Here is a 24,135-nt window from a genome sequence, read left to right on the forward strand (position 1 = left end):
AAGTTGGCTTAAAGCTCAACATTCAGAAAACGAAGATCATGGCATCTGGTCCCATCACTTCCTGGCAGATAGATGGGGAAACAGTGGAAACAGTGTCGGACTTGATCTTTGGGGGCTCCAAAATCACTGCAGATGATGATTGCAGCCATGAAGTTAAAAGACGCTTACTCCTTGGAAGGAAAGTGATGACCAACCTAGATAGCATATTGAAAATCAGAAACATTACTTTGCCAACAAAGGTCCATCTAGTCAAGGCTATGGTTTTTCCAGTAGTCATGTATGCATGTGAGAGTTGGACTGTGAAGAAAGCTGAGCGCTGAAGAATTGATGCTTTTGAACTGTGGTGTTGGAGAAGACTCTTGAGAGTCCTCTGGACTGCAAGGAGATCAGTCCTAGGTGTTCTTTGGAAGGAGTGATGCTAAAGCTGAAACTCCAGTACTTTGGCCACCTCATGTGGAGAGTTGACTCCTTGGAAAAACTCTGATGCTGGGAGGCACTGGGGGCAGGAGAAGGGGACAGAGGATGAGATGGCTGGATGGCATCATGGACTCGATGGACGTGAGTTTGAGTGAACTCTGGGAGATGGTGATGGACAGGGAGGCCTGGCGTGCTGCAATTCATGGGGTTGCAAAGAGTCGGACATGACTGAGTGACTGAACTGAACTGAACTGTCTTGCCCATCAGAGTAAGACCTAGTTTTCAGGATGGTTGCACAAGCCTCTTATCCTTATCCGTCAGAGGGCAGACAGAAGAATCAGTGCTATAATACCACACCCTCCAGAACAAAAACCACATCGCAAAAAGCTAACAAAAATGATCACAAAGATCAGAGCCTTGTCTAACCCAATGAAGCTATGAGCCACAAAATCTATGCAGGGCCAACTAAGGTGGACAGGTCATGGTGGAAAGTTCTGACAAGCTCTAGTCCAGTGGAGAAGGCAACAGCAAACTACTTCAGTATTCTTGTTTTGAGAACCCAGTGAACAGTATGTAAAGGCAAAAAGATGTGTCACAGGAAGATGAGTGTATATATATATATATATACACACCCCAGGTTGGTAGGTGTCCAATATGCTACTGGGGAAGAGCAGAGAAACAGCTCCAAAAAGAATGAAGAGGCTCGGCCAAAACAGAAATGCCACTCAGCTGTGGGTGTGTTTGGTGGTGAAAGTAAAGTCTGATGCTGTAAAGAACAATACTGCATGGGAACCTGGAATGTCAGGGTCATAAATCAAGGTAAACTGGACATGTCAAGCAGGAGATGGACCAGAATGGGCAAATTTAATTCAGATGACCATGATATCTGTTACTGTGGGCAAGAATCCCTTAGAAGAAATGGAGTAGCCCTCTTAGTCAATAAAAGAGTCTGAAATACAGTACTTGGGTGCAATCTCAAAAATGACAGGATGATCTTTTTTCATTACCAAGGTAAACCACTCAACATCACAGTAATCCAAGTCTATGCCCCAAATACTAATGCTGAAGAAATGAAGCTGTACAGTTCTACAAAGACCTACAAGACCTTTTAGAACACCCCGCAAAAATGTCCTTTTCATTGTAGGGGATTTGAATGCAAAAGGAGGAAGCCAAGAGATACCTGGAATAACAGGCAAGTTTGGCCCTGGAGTATAAAATGAAGCAGGGCAAAGGCTAACAGTTGTGCCAAGAAAAAAACACTGGTCATAACAAACACCGTCTCCCATCAACACAAGAGATGACTACACATGGACATCACCAGATGGTCAGTACTGAAATTAGACTGATTATATTCTTTGCAGTCAAAGATGGAGAAACTCTATACACTCAGCATAAACAAGACACAGAGCTGTCTGTGGTTCCAATCATGAGCTCCTTATTAAACAATTCAGGTTTAAATTGAAGAAAGTAGGCAAAAACCACTAAACCGTTCAGGTATGACCTAAATCAAATCCCTTACGATTATACAACAGAGGTGACAAAGAGATTTAAGGGATTAGACCTGACAGACAGACTGCCTGAAGAACTCTAGATGGAGGTTTGTAACAAGGTACAAGAGGTGGTGACCAAACCATCCCAAAGAAAAAGAAGTGCAAGAAGGCAAACTGGTTGAGGTCCTATACTATAAGTAGCTGAAAATAGAAGAGAAGTGGTAAAGGGGAAAGGGAAAGATATACCCAACTAAATGCAGAGTTCCAGAGAACAGCAAGGAGAGATAAGAAAGCCTTAAATGAACAATGCAAAGAAATAGAGGAAAATAATAGAATGGGAAAGACTAGAAATCTCTTCAAGAAAATTAGAGATAGCAAGGGAACATTTCATATAAAAATGGGTACAATAAAGAAGAGAAAGGCAAGGACCTAACAGAACCAGTAGAGATTAAGAAGAGGTGGCACAAATACACAGAAGAACTATACAAAAAGGTCTTTAATGACCTGGGTAACCATGATAGTATGATCACTCACCTAGATCTAGGCATCCTGAAGTTTGAAGTCAAGTGAGTCTTAGGAAGCATTACTATGAGCAAAGCTAGTCAGGTGATGAAATTTCAGCTGAGCTATTTCAAATCCTAAAATATCATGCTGTTAAAAAGTGTTGCACTCAATATACCAGCAGATTTGGAAAACTCAGCAGTGGCTACAGGACTGGAAAAGATCACTTTTCATTCTAATCCCAAAGAAAGAAAATGCCAAAAATGTTCAAACCACCATATAATTGCACTCATTTCACATGCTAGCAAAGTAATGCTCAAAATCCTTCAAGCTAGGCATCAACAGCAGATAAATCAAGAACTTCCAGATGTACAAGCTAGATTTAGAAAAGACAGAGGAACCAGAGATCAAATTGGCAACATATGCTGGATCACAGAAAATGCAAGGGAATTCCAAAATAAAATACCTCTGCTTCATTGACTATGCTAAAGCCTTTGGCTGTGTGGATCACAACAAACTATGGAAAATTCTTAAAGAATACCAGACCACTTCACCGGTCTCCTGAGAAACTTGTTTGCAGGTCAAGAAGCAACACTTAGAAATGGACATGGAACAATGGACTGGTTCAAATTTGGGAAATGAGTACATCAAGGATATATAATGTCACCCTGCTATTTAACTTATAGGCAGAGTACATCATGCAAAATGCTGGGCTGGATGAATACCAAGCTGGAATCAAGATCACTGGGAGAAATACCTCAGATATGCAGATAATATCACTCCAATGGCAGAAAGTAAAGAACTAAAGACCTTCTTGATTGAGGTGAAAGAAGAGAGTGAAAGAGCTGGCTTAAAACTCAACATTCAAAATATTAAGATCATGGCATCAGGTCCCATCACGTAATGGCAAACAGATGGGGAGAAAGTAGAAACAGTGGCACAGTTTATTTTCCTGGGCTCCAAAATCACTGAGGACAGTGACTGCAGCCAAGAAATTTAAAGACACTTGTTCCTTAGAAGGACAGCTGTGACAAACCTAGACAGTATATTAAAAAGCAAAGGCATCACTTTGCTGACAAAGGTCAGTATAGGCAAAGCTATGGTTTTTCCAGCAGTTATGTATGGATGCAAGAGTTGGACTATACAGAAGGCTGACACCGAAGAACTGATGCCTTCAAACTGTGGTGCTGGAGAAGATTCCTGAGAGTTCCTTGAACTGCAAGGAGATCAAACCAGTGAATGCTAAAGGAAATCAACCCTGAATATTCATTGGAGGGACTGGTGCTGACGCTGAAGCTCCAATGCTTTGGCCACCTGAGGAGAAGAACTGACTCATTTGAAAAGACCCTGATGCTGGGAAAGACTGAAGGTGGGAGGAGAAGGGAACAATAGAGGATGAGATGGTTGCATGGCATCACAGACTCAATGGACATGAATTTGAGTAAACTCTGGGAGGTGGTGATGGACAGGGAGGCCTGGAATGTTGCATTCATGGGGCAAGAAGTCAGACAAGACTTAGCTACTGAACCAACAATAGAATCATATACATTGATAATTGCCTTAGAGTAAATGGAGTAAATGCACCAACCAAAAGACAAAGACTGGTTGGGCGAAAATAAGAACAAGATCAATGTGAGACCTAGGGACACTTACAGACTGAAATTAAGGAGATGGCAGAAAGTATTTCATGCAAATGGGAATCATAAGAAAGGTGGAGTAATAATATTTGTATCAGACAAACTTTAAAACAAATATTGTTATAATAGAGAAAGGACACTGCATAATGCTCAAGGGTTCAGTCCAAGAAGACAATATAACAACTATAAATATATATGAACTCAAAATATGAATACCTCAGTATGTAAGGCAAATACCAACAACCATAAAGGGATAAATCGACAGTAACACAACAATAGTGGGGTAGGTTAATACTCTACTTTCAACAAAGGACAGATTATCTGGTAGAAAATTAATAAAGAAACTCAGGCTTTAAATGACACGTTAGACCAGATGGACTTACTTAATATTCATAGGGCATTCCAACCAAAAGCAGCAGACTACACATTCTTCTCAAGTGCACATGGAACATTCTCCAGGATTGACCACTTGTTGGATCACAAGGTAAGCCTTGGTAAATTTATGAAAACTGAAATCATATCAAACATCTTTTCTGATCACAATTGCTATGAAATCAGAAATAAAGTACAAGAAAATAACACAAACACATGGCAGCTAAACAATATGCTACTAAACAAGCAATCGAATCACTGAAGAAATTTAGAGAAAATAAAATAATACTTAGAGACAAATGAAACTACAGCACAATGGTGCAAAACTTATCGGATGCAGCAAAGGGAGCTCTAGGAGGGAAGTTTATAGCAGTACAATGTTACCTCACGAAAAAAGAATAATCTCAAATAAACTACATAACCCTACACCTAAAACCCCTAGAGAAAGAACAACAAACAAAATCTAAAGTTAGCAGAAGGAAAGAAATCACAAAGATCACAGCAGAAATAAATGAAATAGAGACAAAACAATCGCAAACATCAATGAAATTAAAAGTTGGTTCTTTGAAAAGATAAAACTGATAAACTTTTAGTCGGACTCATGAAGGAAAAAAGGGAGAGGACTTACACCAATAAAATTAGAAATGAAAAAGGAGACATTACGACTGACTCCACAGAAATACCAAGAATCATGAGACTACTATGAGCAACAGTATGCCAACAAAATGGGCAACCGGGAAGAAAAGGACAAACCAATCAAAAGCAGCGAAATGGAAATTGTGATTAAAAACCCCCCAATAAATGAAAGTTCAGGACCTGACTGCTTCACAGGCAAATTTAATCAAACATTTAGAGAAAAGTTAACATCTATTCTTCTGAAACTGTTTCAAAAAACTGCAGAGGAAGGAACAATTCCAAACTCATTTTTGAGGTCACCATCACCCTGATACCAAAACCAAAAAGTGGGCAAAAAGGGTACATATCTTAACATAATAAAAGCCATATATGACAAACCTACAGCTAGCATCATATTCAATGGTGAAAAGCTGAAAGCATTCCCTCTAAAACCAGGAATAAGACAAGGATTCTACTCTCACCTCTTTTATTCAACATAATTTTGGGAGTCTAGCTACAGCAATCAGGAAAGAAAATGAAGTAAAGGGAATCTAAATTGGAAAAGTTGTTAAACTGTCACTGTTGACAAAATGACATGATACTATACACAGAAGATCCTAAAGATGCTACCAGAAAACTCCTAGAACTCATCAATGAATCTGGTAAAGTTGCAGGTTACAAAATTAACATGTAGCGATCTGTTGCATTTCTATACATTAACAACAAAAGATCAGAAAGAGAAAATTCAGGAAACAATTCCATTTATCACCACCTCATAAAGAATGAAATACCTATGAATAAACCTACCTAAGGAAACAAAAGTATAAGTACTCGGAAAAGTATAAGATGTTGATGAACTACTCTAGGCAATTTACAGATTATCAGTGCAATCCCTATCAAATTACCAATGGCATTTTCCACAGAACTAGAACAAAAATCTCAAAATTTGTTTGGAGACACAAAAGACCCTGAATAGCCAAAGCAATCTTGAGAAAGAAAATGGAGCTGGAGTAATCAAACTCCCTGACTTCAGATTATACTACAAAACTACAGTCATCCAAACAGTAAGGTCCTGGCACAAAAACAAAATTACAGATCAATGGATCAGGACAGAAACCCAAAAATAAGATCATGCACCTGTGGTCAATTAATCTATAACAAAGGAGGCAAGGCTGCACAACATTGGAAAGACAGTCTCTTCGACAAATGGTGCTGGGAAAACTGGACAGCTACATACAAGTTTAAAAAAATGAAATTAGATCATTCCTTAACTTCATACACAAAAATAAGCTCAAAATAGATTAAAGACCTAAATGTGAAACTGGACACTATGTAACTCCTAGAGGAAAACATAGGCAGAACACTCTCTGACATAAATCACAGCATTATCTTATTTGATCTGTCTCCCACAGTAATGGAAATAAAAACAAAAATAAAAAATAAACAAATGGGACCTACTTAAACCCAAAAGTTTCTGCACAGCAAAGGAGACAATAAACAAAATGAAAAGACAACCCTCAGATTGGGAGAAAATATTTGCAAATGACACGACTGATAAATTGCAAAATTTACTAACAGCTCACAACACCTAACAGCCTAAATACACATTTCTCCAAAGAGAAACCTTTATCTGCACTAGCAAGGATAAAGACGCTGCTATGAAATGTGCACACTGACTCCAAGGATTAGTTAAGGTAGATAAGCTGTCCCTGTAAGTGATACTGGCAGAAACCTCACATTAAAGGAACTCTTGGAGAAAATTTACAATATTGAAAATACAAAAGATAAAATGTCAGGGCAGATCCAAATTTAGAAAGCAATATGACAATTCACTAAAGCATAGAAGGACTCTTGCACAAATTATATAATATGAATAAGGCATGCACTGTTCCAACTACCATTGTCCCTTGGTACTCATCCCCTAGGGGATACGAAAATCCAGATACCAAAACCTGTGGATGCTCACCATGTGTTTACACTCGGATAGAGAGGGTGAACTGTTGATGAGTTTTTAGAAAGAAATAAAACATTTTAATGTTTTAATGTCTCAGTGTGTCTGATGTTCAAATTACAGTGTACTAAGTAAATTTTAGGGTTTTTTTTTTTCCCACTTCCCTATATATTATGGGCTTCTCTGGTGGCTCAGATGGTAAAGAAGCTGCCTGCAGTGCAAGAGACCCGGGTTTGATCCCTAGGCCAGAGAGATTCCCTAGAGAAACAGGAAGAGCGTTTTTAATATTTTCACAAATGTTTTTAAGGTCACAAAAAAATTATAAGTAACCATGTACAGTTTCTGATTACACGGTTATTTGTACATTTTTGCACTAATGTACAAAGTGGTGACCGCAAGTACTCCTACATCAAAGTCCAGGTCCCTGCTCTTTCCTCTGCCCAACACAGTCTTACATCAGGGAACACGTGGCTCCTAAAACCTCTGCTCAGAGAAGACTTCCTGTTAGTCATCACCTCTTCTCCCATCACTTATATTCCTTTTACACTGGTTTCTTTTTCTTCACATATTTATTATTTCTTTACATTCACTAGACAGTACGCTTAAGGAATGGACCCTTTGTTTCAGTCACTTTTATTTCCCTGGATTCTGAAATGATACTTAGTACACATATGGCATTCATAATTTTTTGAATGAAGTTTTATGAAGTTCAGTTCTATTCAGTCACTCAGTCGTGTCCGACTCTTTGCAACCCCATGAATTGCAGCACGCCAGGCCTCCCTGTCCATCAACGACTCCCGGAGTTCACTCAGACTTACGTCCATCGAGTCGGTGATGTCATCCAGCCATCTCATCCTCTGTCGTCCCCTTCTCCTCCTGCCCCCAATCCCTCCCAGCATCGGGGTCTTTTCCAATGAGTCAACTCTTCGCATGAGGTGGCCAAAGTATTGGAGTTTCAGCTTCAGCATCATTCCTTCCAAAGAACATCCAGGACTGATCTCCTTTAGAATGGACTGGTTGGATCTCCTTGCAGTCCAAGGGACTCTCAAGAGTCTTCTCCAACACCACAGTTCAAAAGCAGCAATTCTTCAGCGCTCAGCTTTCTTCACAGTTCAACTCTCACATCCATACATGACTACTGGAAAAACCATAGCCTTGACTAGATGGACCTTTGTTGGCAAAGTAATGTCTCTGCTTTTGAATATGCTAACTAGGTTGGTCATAACTTTTCTTCCAAGGAGTAAGCATCTTTTAATTTCATGGCTGCAATCACCATCTGCAGTGATTCTGGAGCCCGAAAAATCAAGTCCGACACTTTCCACTATTTCCCCATCTATTTCCCATGAAGTGATGGGACTAGATGACATGATCTTCGTTTTCTGAATGTTGAGCTTTAAGCCAACTTTTTCACTCTCCACTTTCACTTTCATCAAGAGGCTCTTTAGTTCCTCTTCACTTTCTGCTATAAGAGCGGTGTCATCTGCATATCTGAGGTTATTGATATTACTCCCCGCAATTTTGATTTCAGCTTGTGCTTCTTCCAGCCCAGCATTTCTCATGATGTGCTCTGCATATAAGTTAAATAAGCAGGGTGACAATATACAGCCTTGACGTATTCCTTTTCCTCTTTGGAACCAGTCTGTTGTTCTATGTCCAGTTCTAACTGTTGCTTCCTGACCTGCGTATAGGTTTCTCAAGAGGCAGGTCAGGTGGTCTGGTATTTCCATCTCTTTCAGAATTTTCCACAGTTTATTGTGACCCATACAGTCAAAGGCTTTGGCATAGTCAATAAAGCAGAAATTTATGAATAAGTAGATCTAAATATATTAACACAGTAAGCTATTACTGATATAAGTAAAAAATGCCATATAATAAACAATCAATAAAGGCTTATTTTTAAGAACTTATCAGCCTATCTACACATGTATGTGGAAAAAGATGTGGAAAGATACTTAACAAAACTTTAACCAATTAATATTACTCTGGGGGTGCTTTCCAAGTGGCTCAGTGTTAAAGAATCTGCCTGCCGATGCAGGAGATTCAGGTTCAATCCCTGGGATGGGACGATCCCCTGGAGAAGGCAATGGCAACCCACTCCACTATTCCTGCCTGGAAAATCCCATGGACAGCGGAGCCTGGCAAGATATATAGTCCATGGGGTTACAAAGACTGAGAGGCTAAAACAGTAACAAATTACTCTGGGGAGGAGGACTAGAGAGGTGAGTGGAGAATGGGACAAAGATTTTTACATTATACTTTTTATATTGTCTCATTTTCTTTTCCAAAATACCATTTTTAGAATTAAGATAAATAAAATAGCATGTATTAACTGTCATCATGCCATTTTTGATAGCAACAGGAACTGGGTGTTCACTATGAGGCAGGCTCTATTCTAAGTGCTATGAATACACAGGAATCCTATGAGGAAGATGTTACAAGTATGCCCATTTCAAAAATAAGGAAATTAAGAACCAGAGAGGTCGAGAAATGTGTCCAGATCATACAGCTTAGAAAATGGGTTTTTCAGATGCACACAAACAAATTATGTGAAGTTCATCGCATGTTACTAGACTTTCCTGTCCTCAATTATGTGCTCACCCTGCAGGCCTGGGCGACCCAGACGTACTCCGCATAGAGCTCTCCACGCGAGGGCTGGCCACGTCAGGAGGCTGAGGGGGAATGAGGGTTTTCCGCACTGCCATTCTAGAAGAGACAAGAGACAAACCCGGAATACAAGAGTCTGTGGGCATTCGAAGGGTAAGAACAACACATCTGTTACGTGGATCTACGGTGAAATTAAAGCACCATGTTGCCAGGTGCTTTTTAATGCATTGAAAGTTTTGTCAACATAATAAAGGCACATTATTTAAAAAGTCAAATAGTACTAAAGCGCTTTTAACAAAACACAGCCGATCTCTTTCCCATCCTTCATCACTTCCTGCCTGTCTCTAGTCAGGAAGCAACTATTTTGACTCTTACCTGCTTCTTCTACTTTCTACCTACACATTTCCTTTGTACTTAAAGTTTAAATTCGTTTATTATTCACAGTCATTATTACACCTATGTATTCATATTGACCTAAGCAAGTTAATGGAAGCTGAGTGAAAAAGTCGATTGAGACAGCTAGCTAGTGATCAAATGTGTCACGTAGTAGAGAGGCCACATGCGGCTCAGACCAGAGCTTAGTGCTGTAGAAATCGTAAATGATCCCGATGTGTAATTTTGGCAGAATGGTAGAAGCAAATGCTAGAAGAGAACTGGTTTGAGAGAAAACGTCTACAATGAGAACACACCATTCTGCAATGCAATGAATTCAGATACTGATCATCAAGACTGTTAATATCTCAAAAAAGGGTGACCAGCAGACAGCATATTTCTCCTAGTATAATACTAAAATCAGGCTTCCCAGGTGGCCAGTGATGAAGATCCACCTGCCAGTGCAGGATATGTGGGTTTGATTCCTGGGTAGGGAAGATCCTCTGGAGAAGGAAACGGCAACCTATTCCAGTATTTTTGCCTAGGAAAATCCATGGACAGAGGAGCCTGGTGGGCAACAGTCCACTGGATCACAAAAATAGTTGGATGTGACTTGGCAACTAAACAACAAAACACTAAACTGCCAACTTATGAAGGAATTTTGCTAAAAGGGGAGAAGAACCAAGCCTTTAGATTAAAGTAACAACTTGGAAAATGTGGAGGAGAGAATAAGTGAAACTAGGTGATGGGAGAGAGGGGCAAGGATTGTGTTCCCTAAAATGAGCCACTGGAGTCCTAGTTCCTGGCGCTTGTGAATGTCAAAACGTAGGGTCTCTGCAAATGAAACTAAGTTAAGGATCTTGACATAAGATCATTCTAGATTTAGAGTCTTTTAGAAAAGACCCTGATGCTGGGGTAAGACTGTAGGTAAAAGGAGAAGGGGGAACAGAGGATGAGATGGTTAGATGGCATCACCTACTCAATGGACATGAATCTGAGCAAACTCCAGGAGACAGAGGACGTCAGAGGAGTCTTATGCGCTTCAGTCCACAGGGTCACAAAGAGTAGGATCCAACTTGGTGACTGAACAACAACATAAAAGTTATAGGGCAGGTCCTAAATCCAATGACTGATGTAACAGAAAGGAGATGGAGATCTGAGACAGACAGAGGCAAGGGCACGTGCATACGGAAACAGAGAGTGGAGAGGCGCATCCACAGGCAAAGCAGCTCCGAGGCCTGCCAACTGCCACCAGATCCTGGGAAGAGGCACAGAGTGGATTTCCCTGAGAAGGGACTTCTAGTCATCGTACTGTGAGAATAAACTTGTGCTGTTTTAAACCACCAAACTTGTGATAATTTGTTAGAGCAGCCCTAAGGAAACTAATACAATGGGGATACAACTGACGAATTCAGGGAAAGAGATGGCGGGGGAAAGGGAAAACTCCTCGGGACAAAAGAGCCAGTAAAAAAAGGGAGTGGATAGGCACACAGATAAAACATGGACTAAGTTAATAACTGAAGTTGGATTATGGGACTAAATTCTTATGTTCAAATTTGTATTATGTTTAAACTTTCCACAATAAAAATTAAAAAGCAAGACCAACTCCACTCACCCCAGAAAACAAACCACCCCCCCAAACCCATAAAGAGATATACTATAAATGTACAAAGAGTGCCAAATAACAAGTGTTGGTGATGACAGAGGCAATGATTCCACCGCTAGTGAGAGTGCAAATGGGTGTAACACTTGAACAAACTGCTGGCGTTACCTGTTAGATCTGAACATGAGCACAGACCACATCCCAGCAAATCCCTTCTGGGGTACTACATTATGGACACATCAAAGGTGATGCACAAAGATGTCGGGATAACATTACAGCCCCAAACTGGAAAAAACCCATGGATCCATGGATAAATGATGCTATTCTTATATAAGGGTATTTTAAACAACAACTGAAAAGTTACAATCACATGTAGTAACATGGATGAACTGTCCAAAACCAAGTGAAAGATGACAGAGTCACAAAAATATATATATGATTCTATCAGAAAGAGGCAAAAGAGGGTAAGAAGAGAAACTGGTCAGTAACCTTTGGGAGGAAGTACTGGTAATCACACAGATGTACACTGGGTTCCCTTTGTGCTAACTCATTACACTGTACATACATTATCTGCACAGGCAAAGAGATAACTCCTTTATTTTCATTGCAAACAGGAGAAATAAAATGGGGTAGAGAATGGAGGAAAGTGGCTTAATAGAAGAATTTTTTTTTAAGATGGAAGAACTGACAGCAAGATTATACTTTTTATGTGAATAACCCACTTATAAGAAAAAACTGATGGAGGAGGAGAGAGAGAGAAGAGCTGGAGCTGGAGTAGGTGAGAAAGGTTGTGATGGGAGCTCTGAAGAGGCTCCCCTGGAGCCCACCTGTACTGGGAAATGGAGGTGGAGTGGGGAAAAGAGGCTGGCAGGTAGGATGTGACAGTTAGTTTGTGAAGTTCTCTTGCACTTGTAGCCATTTTCTCAAGAAAGTAGGTGGCACTTTCATTAGCTACTAGTGAATGTGGAGAGAAGCTGTGGAAGCCTGGCAAAGAACAGAGGCACCTGGTTGTCTGGACGGGTGGTAGAAGAAAGCAGACAGCGCTGGTCCACCACGATATCCCAGTGGAGGTGTGTGAGGTTAAGCAGGACCAGGCAGTGTGCTGCTCCCTAACACTGCTGCACATATGCAGGCAGCATAACACAAATTAGGATTTAACTCTGGTTTTGACAAAGCGAAGAGGAGGGTAAGGAACCTGAGGATGGAGGCAAGGAAATGATCACAAAGGACCACAGACTCTGAACCAGGGAGAGCAGACAAAGATGTCAGGAAAGGCAGTTTGCTTGTGCTCCTGGGGGTGCGCTGCTACGGGAGGGTGGATGCAAGCAAGGGACACATTCAAGCAACTGAGAGGCCACAGAGCTGAGAAATGTCAAATTTCTCTTTACAGTAAAGATAGTATGACAGCCAGCCACTACGTACCTTCTGAAGGACACACACAGTCTCTAAATCAAACCTGACTCTGTCCCAACAAGGTGGCTGCCAGTCACATGGGGCCACTAAACACTCGAGAGGCAGTAAATGCGAGTGACCAGCAGGACTTTTAAGAAAGTTTCATTAGGGGCTCCCCTGGTGGCCCAGACGGGAAAGAATGTTTCACTGAAGTTAATTTGAATTTAAAAGCTGGTATTTGACTAGAATAGTCAAATTCACAGAGTTAGAAAGTACGATGGTAGTGCCAGGGGCCAGGAGGTGAAGGCACTTTAAGGGTGAAGGGACAGGGGGGATGGGGAGTCAGTATTTAATGGAGACAGAGCTTCAGTTTAAGACGGTGTAAAACCTGGGAGGTGATGATGGTGAGAGCTGCACAACAATGTGAATGTATTTAATGTCACTGAAATGTACGTTAAATATGGTTACAATAGTATGTTTTATATTACGTGACTTTTACCACAATAAGAGAAACATTTAAAAAAACATAAAAAATAAAAACTGATATTTGATTCAGTTATTGGAAAACTTTTCAGTGTGTCTGGATGAACCTGGTTACGTGAAACTACTTTTTCAATGGCAAATTTTATGAAATTTGAATACAGACCAGGAAGCATATCTGCTGTTGAGGAGGAGTGGATGAAAGTGGCGATGAGGCACCAAGAGGACCGTCACCCCATCTCCGGGCACAGCGACAGGGAAGGATGGGGAGGAAGAGACAGCCACCACTCAGGGGAGAGTCGAGGAAAAGGCCACTGAGACCCCAGAGAACAGCCAGGACCCAATGAGAGCAAAAAGCCACGCTCAGAGAAGTCAGGCCCCAGAGGGCTTGGATGGTGACAGGTCATCATGGAAGGTGAGCAGAAGGGCCTTTGTACACGACAAAGCACGGGAAAGAGGCAGGTCTTGCTGGGTCCCGTGTTGTGAAGTTTCAAAATATTTTATCCTGGCGCCAGTGTGTGTCCACTGCATATACTGTGCCAAGCATTTTGTGGTTTGTTAAATCAGGAAACTCTTACTCTTCAGTTTTGGTAGTTTACTATGATCCCTCCTCTTCCAAGGCGGGATTCTCTTGAACTGGTACTTTAATTTTTTGGTATTTTCTCCCCTTTTGTCTTTTTGCTCTACTGAGAGATTTCCTGTTTTACCTTTCAACTCCCCTACTGAGTTTTCAGTTTCTGCTCTCATACTTTTAACTTCAGGACAGACTCTTGTTCTCTGACTGTTCCCTTTGAGAATCATGGCCTTCCCGTCTGACAGAGGCAGATTTTTTTGGTCCTTTGAAGATGGCACTGATGGTGTCTGTCTCTGTTCATGCCTTCTTAGGCTTTGTTTTTAGTTTTATTCTCTTTGCCTAGCCTTTGCATCTTCCAAACTGCCTTTTTCAGTGGTTTCTGTCTTGTATTGTTAGAATCCCCAGCAGGCACCTGATATGCTGGGCTGCATGCTCATGATGAAGGAGGACTAAAAAGCTGATGGGATGCTCTGAGCGTGTGGCAGGGTTTGTCTACCTTAAGGGTGATGTGACCCCTGTCTGAAGGGTCCTTCAACGCCTAGCGTAGGTATTTTTAGATCTTTCCTATTGGGCTGATGGGCCCTAGGAGATTAGAGTCCTCTTCTCGATTTCTCTTCTCAAATGGGAGAAGTGGACAGGCAGTCTCAACACGCCATGCTGGCCAGGCCACCTAGTCTGCTTCTGGTACAGTGCCCTGTCCTCTGCTGTGCTGGCTGCTCCCAGTGGGCCACCTGCAGAGTGCCCCAGGGCTGGGGAGGAGGCGCAGCACAGATCCACCGTGTGGGCAGACAAGGCAGGGCCCTAATCACTTTTCAGACAGATTTCAGCCGAGCTTCCTTTCACCCTCAGTTCTTTCTGTTTCTGGTTCTTCTGAAGATTTACAATTTAAATAAGGATGGTTCTCAATTGTTCTCTGCAGACTTAACATCCACCATTCTCACCGCTAAGGGAGTGAGTGCTTGCCTATCTGCTTTCTAGCCTCCAAGTCTTGTTGCTTGAGTCCTTTCCTATTCTCCCCATCCTTGCGTATTTATGATCTTTTAAAAAAGCCTCTTTACTAAAAGTTCAGTAGGGTTTTGACAGGAGGAGAAATTAAGAAGAGCATGTTCAATTTGCCATCTTCATTACAAGCTCTGCCTTGCGTTTTCCTTGATAAGGTTACTTTGTCATGAACCGACTTAGTGTTAAAAGACAGAGACTTGGATCTCTGTGTCACAGCAGAGCACGTATCTTCTCACCGATGACCCACCGACCCAGAAGCTTCTATGACAACACGGGACAGTATCTGCTACTAAATGTGACCCTTGACACACCTGAACACTGCTTGCCTGAAGCAGCGGTTCACTTAGGATGGAGAGGAAAACCAGACAGCACACATTACTGTGCCTAACTAGATATGCCTGAAAAACTCAGTACAAGCTAGGGGTTCCAGCATTAAACTCTCAGAACCACAGAGAACTCTTCAAGTAAATAATATGCAACAGATGTTTACAAACTGACACCCAACTGAATCCTGGATTCTTACTGTCTTACAGTCTGAACTCAGCAAGGTTCTACTGAACAACCTGGTCGGCAAGTTATTTTGGCAGAAATTGAGTTTGCTATAGCACTGGATTAGTGCCTACTGTTTACACCAATGATATTTAGAACTAGAGGTGTCATTTGACACTTCTGGGTCTACTCACCCATCTGTGGCAGGTTTCTTTCGGAGTATACTTGGCCGTGGGGATGAGCCCTGGGCTGGAGCATTGGTGCTCACACTCTGGCTGTGAGTCTGCACCACAGTTGTTGCTGCTGGAGCAGCACTGAACGGGTTGTTGATAGGGTTGGCTACAATTGTGGCTCCATCTGCCAACACCACTGCTGGAGGACACGGAGCGGGCAGGAGAGAACAACGAGAAGAAAGAAACAGAAGTAACATTACTAAGATGTCACTCAAAACCAAGAACAATGATTAGCCTACCACACTGAGGAGTACCCACGTGAGGACTTTCCAATTTCAAGCAGAGGGATAAGAGCAAAAGCAGATGGCAAAACGGGAGAAGTTATAGAGCCTACTGATCAAAAACCACTTTTCTTTGCTCTACAATCATAGTTACTAATAAATAAGATACATGAAGTACATACCATACTTCAAGAAATGTTCTCCTACAGATTTTCTGTAAAATATCACTGCTTCTCAATTCCTAATAATGGTACTAACATTCCAGTCTATCTTAATTTTATGCTCTACAAACAACTCCAAAAACAATCTTAGGAAATTCCTTGGCTGTCTAGTGGTTAGGACTCTGTGCTTCTAATGCTAGGGCCTGAATTCAATCCCTGGTTGGAGAACTAGATCTCACAAGCTACACAGTGAGCCAAAAAAATTAAAATGAAAAAGAAAATCCTAAAATGGAATGTACATACTACCTTTATAAGGGTGAATGTACCCTCTCAACTAAGAGTGCTTCTCCCCCTATGCAAATGCCTATTAAGCTATTTACATATGTAGTTTCTAATGCTTACAACGATCCTGACAGGTAAGTTCTAAGCAACTCATGTTCCAAAGAGGAAACTAAGGTTTAGTGAGGTTACAAGTGAGGTTTAGTGAGCCAGCAAGAGGCAGAACCATTATTTAAACCCTATGTATCTTTTCTCTCCATACCAAGTTCCATGTAAAAAATTAAAATTACCTGAAGTCTTTCCTTCGGGCTGAGGCTGCTGGGTCCCTATTGGTGCAGGCTGAAGTCCTTGGGTGCTGATGGGGGTTGCTGAGTGAATTCCCTGTGTCCCGATGGGGGCTGGCTGGATCCCCGGGGTGCCAATGGGGGCTGGCTGGATCCCCTGTGTACTAATGGGGGCTGGCTGGATCCCTTGGATATGTCGAGCGTGAGATGCATCCACTGTCATCAACTGCATGGGGTTCAGGTGGACTGTGGATGCCACCCCTACTCCAGTCTGAGCTGTGATAGCAGAGTTTGGAGCCTGAGCTGAAACTACAAATGATGCAGAAAGTGACAAGAATGTTAGCTCCCTGGTGGCTTAGATGGTAAAGCGTCTGCCTACAATGTGGGAGACCTGGGTTCAATCCCTGGGTCGGGAAGATCTCCTGGAGAAGGAAATGGCAACCCACTCCAGTAGTCTTGCCTGGAAAATCCCATGGACAGAGGAACCTGGTTAGGCTACAGTCCATGGGGTCGCAAAGAGTTGGACACGACTGAGCGACTTCACTCATTCACTCACTCAAGGAGAAAAACACTCAAAAATCAAAACAATTTTTCCACATTCAAGATCTAAACTCTCAATTTTAAAAAAAGTGCTATATAAATCTCTAAGCATTGACGTTTTCTCCACCTTACTTTCTACTAATTTGAGATGATCTTTTTGCAGAAATAGCATTAAAATGAGAAAAAGCAACCATTTATTAAAAGCCAAATGTGAGCCAGGCAACTATGAAATAATCAATACAAACTTTTGCGATCTATCCATGCCTCCAAGTCAAGAATCTACGGTTTAATTGATAGAAGAACCACTATCAGAGGAATTTCTGAAATACAGTAGTTATTAATTTTGAATTCTAAAATATGCACTTGGGAGAGAGAACAATCGACCTGCCCTTTTTCAATCATCTACTGACTCAACAACAAAAACTGACTCAACAACAAAACTGAAAACACAAACATTCCCAGGAAGAAACAAAAAAGAAGGGATTTCTCACTATTTGTGGAAAGAAAACAAACAAGACTTTTCTTCTCAGAAAACAAATCTGGAAAAAGATATATGTATCTTCCATGTTCCCTGCACTGTTACTTACAATAGCCAAGATATGGAAACAATCCATGTCCACTAGTGGATGAGTAGATCAAGAAGATATGGTATACACACACACCATGGAATAACACTCAGCTATTAAAAAGGAAAAAAAAATTGGAAACACTGCCATCTGTGACAATATGAATGAATCTCAAGGGTATTTGCTCAGTGAAGTCAGTCACACAGAGAATGACAAACATCGTCTGACCTCACATACATATGGAATCTAAAATGCAGAAAATCATAAACAGCCCCTGGATAGGGAAAACAGACCGGTGGTGCCAGAGGCAAAGGCAGAGGGCGGGTGAGACAGGCTAAGGTAGTGAGAAGGCACGAACTTCCAGTTAAAGACATTAAGTTACGTGGATATAATGCACAGCATAATGATTCCAGTTAAATATACAGTATTATAAATCTGGAAGTTCCTAAGAGTAGATCTTAAAAAGTTCTCATCACAAGAAAAAAACCAATCTGGAACTGTATAGTGACAGGTGCCAGCTAGACCTGTGGTGATTATTCTGCAATATAGACAAATAATGAATCATTATGCTGTACATGCGAAACTAAGGTATGTCAATTATGTCTCAATTTTGGAATTTTAGAATTTCTTGGCAGAAAAGCTAAGACAAATCTAGAGAGCATATTAGAAAGCAGAGACATTACTTTGCTGACAAAGGTCCATCTAGTCAAAGCTGTGGTTTTTCCAGTAGACATGTACAGATGTGAGAGTTGGACCATAAAGAAGGCTGAGTTCTGAAGAACTGATGCTTTGAAACTGGTGTTGGAGAAGACTCTTGAGAGTCCCTTTGACAGCAAGGAGATCAAACCAGTCCATCCTAACGGAAATCAATCCTGAATATTCATTGGACGGACTGATGCTGAAGTTCCAATACTCTGGCCTCCTGATGTGAAGAGCTGACTCACTGGAAAAGACCCTGATATTAGGAAAGATTGAGGCAAGGCAGAAAAGGGGATGATTGAGGATGAGATGGCTGGATGGCTCAATGGACCTGAGTTTGAGCAAATTCTGGGCAATAGTGTAGGACAGGGAAGCATGGCATGGCAGTCCATGGGGTGGCAAAGTGTCAGACACGATTTAGTGACTGAACAACAAATACTTCCATTTTAATAATATAATAAAAATGTTTTATAAATGACAAATAAAAAGGTAAATTATTATGCATTAAGAATAATGAAGTGATAGAACATGTAAACTTAAAAGTCCCTGTTATAGTACAATTCTTCCTTTGGGGAATACACACATACACAATTTCCAGAGCATTCTAGTTCCTTCCTGAGAAGTGTACCCATGGTATTTTTGTTACACAACAGTTTTTGGTCATTTGCCTGCTGTAGAACCTACAGTCTAGTCACTACTACAAGCCTTTTTAAGACCCAATCTTATTTCACACTTTATATCCTCACCCACACCGTGTGTGCATGTGTGCTCAGTCGTGTTTGACTCTCTGTGACCCTGTGGGCTGTAGCCTGCCAGGCTCCTCTATCCATGGGTTTCTCCAGGAAAGAATACTGGAGGGGGCTGCCATTTTTCCTCCTCCAGTGGCTCTTCCCAACTCAGGGATTGATCCTGTGTCTCCTGCATGGGCATTAAGATTCTTTAGTACTGAGCAAGATCTAATCTTATGCCACACTTTGCATTCTTACACTGCGCTTCCACCAAAACAAAACCACTGTTTTTTCAAGCACATATTTTAGTTAATACTTTATTCACAGACAGAAATGTGCTTTTCTCCAGTCCTACCATGGCTTTGCCCTATCCATTCTGAAAGATGCTTCCTAAATGTCATTTCTTTTAGGAAATCATTCCTGACCTCCAACCTGACCTTCTCAAGTAGAAATAACCTCTTACCTCAGAAACAGCGTGGCTTTGCTCAAGTCTCTCTTGTGAGCTTGAGCATATTATAGTATCTTTTCACATCTCATCTCCTTACTAGACTCTCAGCTTGTTGAAAGCAACATCTGTTTACAAGTCAAGTTTACAGCAGAGCAGGCATAGGATCTTACATAGAATTTCAATAAATATTTGTGGAATTAATAAATGAATGAATGGATAAACGAATGAATGAAATGGAAAACACCTCTGCAACAAGTGAATTTTCAGGAACAATATGAGAGGGATCAATTCCTTGCAAAATATATAGATTATATACCTATGCTGCTGCTGCTGCTGCTAAGTCGCTTTAGTCGTGTCCGACTCTGTGCGACCCCATAAACGGCAGCCCACCAGGCTCCCCCGTCCCTGGGATTTTCCAGGCAAGAGTACTGGAGTGGGTTGCCACTGCCTTCTCCAATGCGTGAAAGGGAAAAGTGAAAGTGAAGTCGCTCAGTCATGTTTGACTCTTCCCGACCCCTGGACTGCAGGCTACTAGGCTCCTCCTTCCATGGGATTTTCCAGGCAAGAGCACTGGAGTGGGGCGCCACTGCCTTCTCCTTATACACCTATAGTCACACACACATATACAGTTACATATACGTGGCGTCACTTCAGTCATGTCCTAATCTTTGCAACCCTATGCACTGTAGCCCTCCAAGCTCCTCAATCCATGGGATTCTCTAGGTAAAAATACTGGAGTGGGTTGCCATACCCTCCTCCAGGGGATCATCCTAGCCCAGGGATTGAACCTGAACCTCCAGCACTGGAGGCAAATTCTTTACCACTGGGCCACTGGGGAAGCCCTACGGTTATATATAGTTATATATCTAGACGTATATATTCATTTCTGCACCTAACTTATAATAGACCAAAAAGATCTCATCTGTAAAAGCAACCAAGACCACAAACAACTGTTCTAATTACCAAAAACTATATAGTAAAGTGATCCATATTTGGCAAGATCAGAGCCTATTATATACAATTTTTCCTGTTCTGTTCTTGACTTAAAAATATCTGTTTTAAAATAAGCTAATAAATTCATGATAACAGGATACTGTTAGCTGGTTTCTAAATGACTTATTCATTTGTGCCCATCCATGTGCAGACTTATATGTTTGACAAATACTACACTACCTCTCATCTGCACCAACAATGATGGTTTAATACTGGAAGAAATAAAGTACTGATTGTGCTATTTATTTTTCCGTGTTAGTGTCCATCAGGGCTACTGCAGAGGTGAAAAAAGAATAATGTAGACACAGATGACTGGCAGGATCCCCAATACTTCAGACAGTGTTCTTATGAAGGATTTTTACAATAAAGTGTATACATAAGTGATAGTATCTGCATAGTCACCTTTAGCTCAAGAGAGTCTGCATGCTCTTTTCAGCTGGTTAGCGTTCAGAGAAATACACAGTGGTCATGAATGATTGATGCCTTTTCCAGAAAGGCGAAACCACTGCACTGTTAGGGGAGTATCAATGGGCTGAGCTAGTGGATGAAGGAGGGAACCTGAAGGCAAGTGCTATTACTGATAAGAGACTCAAAAGTTTTCAGCAATCAGTGTAACACATACTCACACACAGACATGCTTCTACAATACTTTTAGCATCCCACTTGTGGTGACAATCAATTAAACAAGATTTTACTTTATAAGATTGCTAATAAAGAACAGTTATGAATTCCTTTTAAAAATAAAGTTTTTTAAAAACAAATATCTCCTCCCCCACCCTCAGCAAAAAAAAAAAAAAAAAAAAAAATCAAAGCACACACACAAAAAATGTAGAGGTGGAGGAACCTGTTTCCAAAGCTGTTTAAACATCCCAGTGTTTGAAAGCTTTAGATTAGTGCTGTCCAACAAAAATATAAGTAATACACGCTATTTTAGATTTTCCAGTAGCCACATTAATATAATAAAATATAGGCCAAATTGATTTTTATGATATATCTCGTTTAACTCAATATATCCAAAAAATGATAATTTTAAAATAATAATCTTAATAAGAGTTATTAGTAACATGTTATAAATTCTCTTTTCCATATATGTCTTCAAAATTCAGGGTATATTTTACTCTCAAATCACATTTCAATTCAGAGACTAAATTTTTATCAGAAATAAAATACTTGATTTCTATTTTGATTCCATAAAATCAACAATTTTGCAAGAAGTAGTTTCATACTGCTAAGTTGTTCCAAACATATTTGAAATTTCTCTCATTTTAATTTAAAACAAAAAATTCAGTTCTTCATTTGTTCCAGGTCCGCTTCAAATGCCCAATGGCCACAGGCAGCCGTGGCTGCAGCCCCAGAGGCACGTGAGAAGGACAACGGCTACAATCTGATAACCTGGCTTTCTCAGGCCTACAGTGAGCTGAGGGTCTCACAGCAAAAGATTACACAAACCTTGCAGTTTAAGTATTATTTACTCTGGATTGGCAAAAAGAACACTATTAACAAGACTGGACGGTGAATGTTGAGCATAACTGGGCTAACATTAAAAACACAACAAATAACCCATGAAACAGACGCACCATAAGAGTACAGCTTTATTCATTTTCAACTGCACTACCATCTTAAGGGATAATAAAACTTATTATAATTATCCTCAGGGTGGAATAAAATCATGCTAATATCACTAACAAGTAACAACCTTTTATAGTCATAGAAATAGTGATTCACAACCTTAAAGCTTTAGATTTCAGCCTTATCTGACTCTGAAAATTGAAGCTAGAATCTTTAAATTCATACTAGTAATAACCACCGATCAATTTCTATCTCATGCTTGCAAAAACTAAAATGTTAAACGTCACCGTAACAGTGGGGTTCATACCTGGATACTGTCGAATGGTGGACACAGAGCTGGTGATTGGGGTGTAGGTGTGAGCAGCCAGTGGGTATGCAGAAGGTGGGTACGTTGGGAGAAAGTACTGGAACTGAACAGGAACAGATGGTCTACAGATGGAACACAGGTAGTATGAACCAAAATGGTCTATTTCCTTCTTTCCCTTCAAATGGTCCTATCACCTACAAACTCTTCATACTTGTAACTGCCTTACCAACATTTCTCAAATTGTGTCCCAAACAATTACATCAAAGGACACAGACCTAGAGAAAGTAGTATTTTAACATTGATGGAAGTGAAGCAAGTCAGAGAAGACCAATGTCATACATCATCGATATCTGGGATCTGAAATATGACCCAAAGGAGCAAAATGGAAACAGGCTCACAGAGGTAGAAAACAAACCTGTGGTTACAAAAGGGGCGAGGGGGTGAGGAGATGTAAACTGGGAGTTTGGGATTACCAGATACCAACTACTATATGCAAAATAAACAACGTGGTCCTACTATGCAGTGTAGGGAAACATATCCAGTATTCTATAATCAACCATGATGGAAAATAATATTGAAAAAAATGTATACATACACATCTAACTGAATCACTTTGCTGTATACCAGAAACTAACACATCACCGTAAATCAACTATACCTTGATAAAAACAAACAAACAAATCCCCAAGCTGAGAAGCATTTCTAGGGGTGGGATGGAGAGGGAGGTGGGAGGGAGGTTCAAGAGGGAGGGGACATACGTATGCCTATGGCTGATACATGTTGATGTTTGGTAGAAACCAACACAATATTGTAAAGCAATTATCCTTTAATTAGAAATACAAAAATTTCATTATAAAAAAATAAGCATTTCTATACACCATAGTAATCAAACACGAGTATTTAAAAAGGATCCAATCATGAAATCACTTCATATGTGCTGCCGGGTTCTCACTGGGAGGCAGGAGACGTGAACCACAAATACAGAACGTTGGAGGCAGTGGGGTTGGACCAGAGGCATCCGGATGTACTAGTGTTAAAAATGCTATCTACTTCCTACCTCTCCTGCTAAAGGGCCTAGAAGAAATGACAGTCCAGTCAAGGTAAACAGATCTAATGCCTAGATCTTGGTTCTAAATGATGAAAAGGAACCAGGGCTCAGAGAGATCAAGTTCAAGAGGAGCTTCAAGTATTTTGTTGTGGTGAGAAGTAAGGAAGGGCTAGAATGACCAGGACATAGTAAAACCCACAGGAACTAGTCTGAAGGGGCTCCCAAAGACCAACCTGGAGACAATTTGAGCATTAAAACAGGTGACAGTAATGGAATATAATTATGAATAAACAAAACCAAGTCCATGAGCCCATGTGGATTAAAAAAAATAAAATACACAACAAAAGAAATAAATAAGCATTGATAAAATTTCTTTACATGAGGATGTCAATCGATAAACATAAAGGAAATGATAAAAAAAATCACTATCTTGCAACCATTATATTGCAAGCATCAACACATCCAGCCAATAATCGATGGAAGCAAAGACTACTGAGTAAAAGCTTACTGGGGAGTAGGATATCTATAGTCTCAGGTATTGCCACACAAATTAGTTATTT

General features: G+C 40.7%; 1 protein-coding gene across 5 annotated transcripts in view; it reads right to left on the reverse strand.

Moving 5' to 3' along the window:
- SAP130 (Sin3A associated protein 130) overlaps positions 1–24,135 on the reverse strand; it is a 75,172-nt gene that overhangs the window by 24,315 nt on the left and 26,722 nt on the right. For 2 of the 5 annotated variants that reach the window (XM_040227798.1, XM_040227799.1), the window contains exons 12-15: positions 22,528–22,649; positions 16,684–16,986; positions 15,694–15,871; positions 9,582–9,686 (exon numbers count right to left, since the gene is read on the reverse strand). In XM_040227798.1, coding sequence (XP_040083732.1) covers positions 9,582–9,686; positions 15,694–15,871; positions 16,684–16,986; positions 22,528–22,649 — 708 coding nt within the window. The remainder of the gene's footprint in view (positions 1–9,581; positions 9,687–15,693; positions 15,872–16,683; positions 16,987–22,527; positions 22,650–24,135) is intronic. The other 3 variants (XM_040227800.1, XM_040227802.1, XM_040227801.1) reach the window with 3 other exon arrangements.

This window comes from Oryx dammah, unplaced genomic scaffold (genome assembly GCF_014754425.2).
Source record: "Oryx dammah isolate SB20612 unplaced genomic scaffold, SCBI_Odam_1.1 HiC_scaffold_27, whole genome shotgun sequence".
NCBI lineage: Eukaryota > Metazoa > Chordata > Mammalia > Artiodactyla > Bovidae > Oryx > Oryx dammah.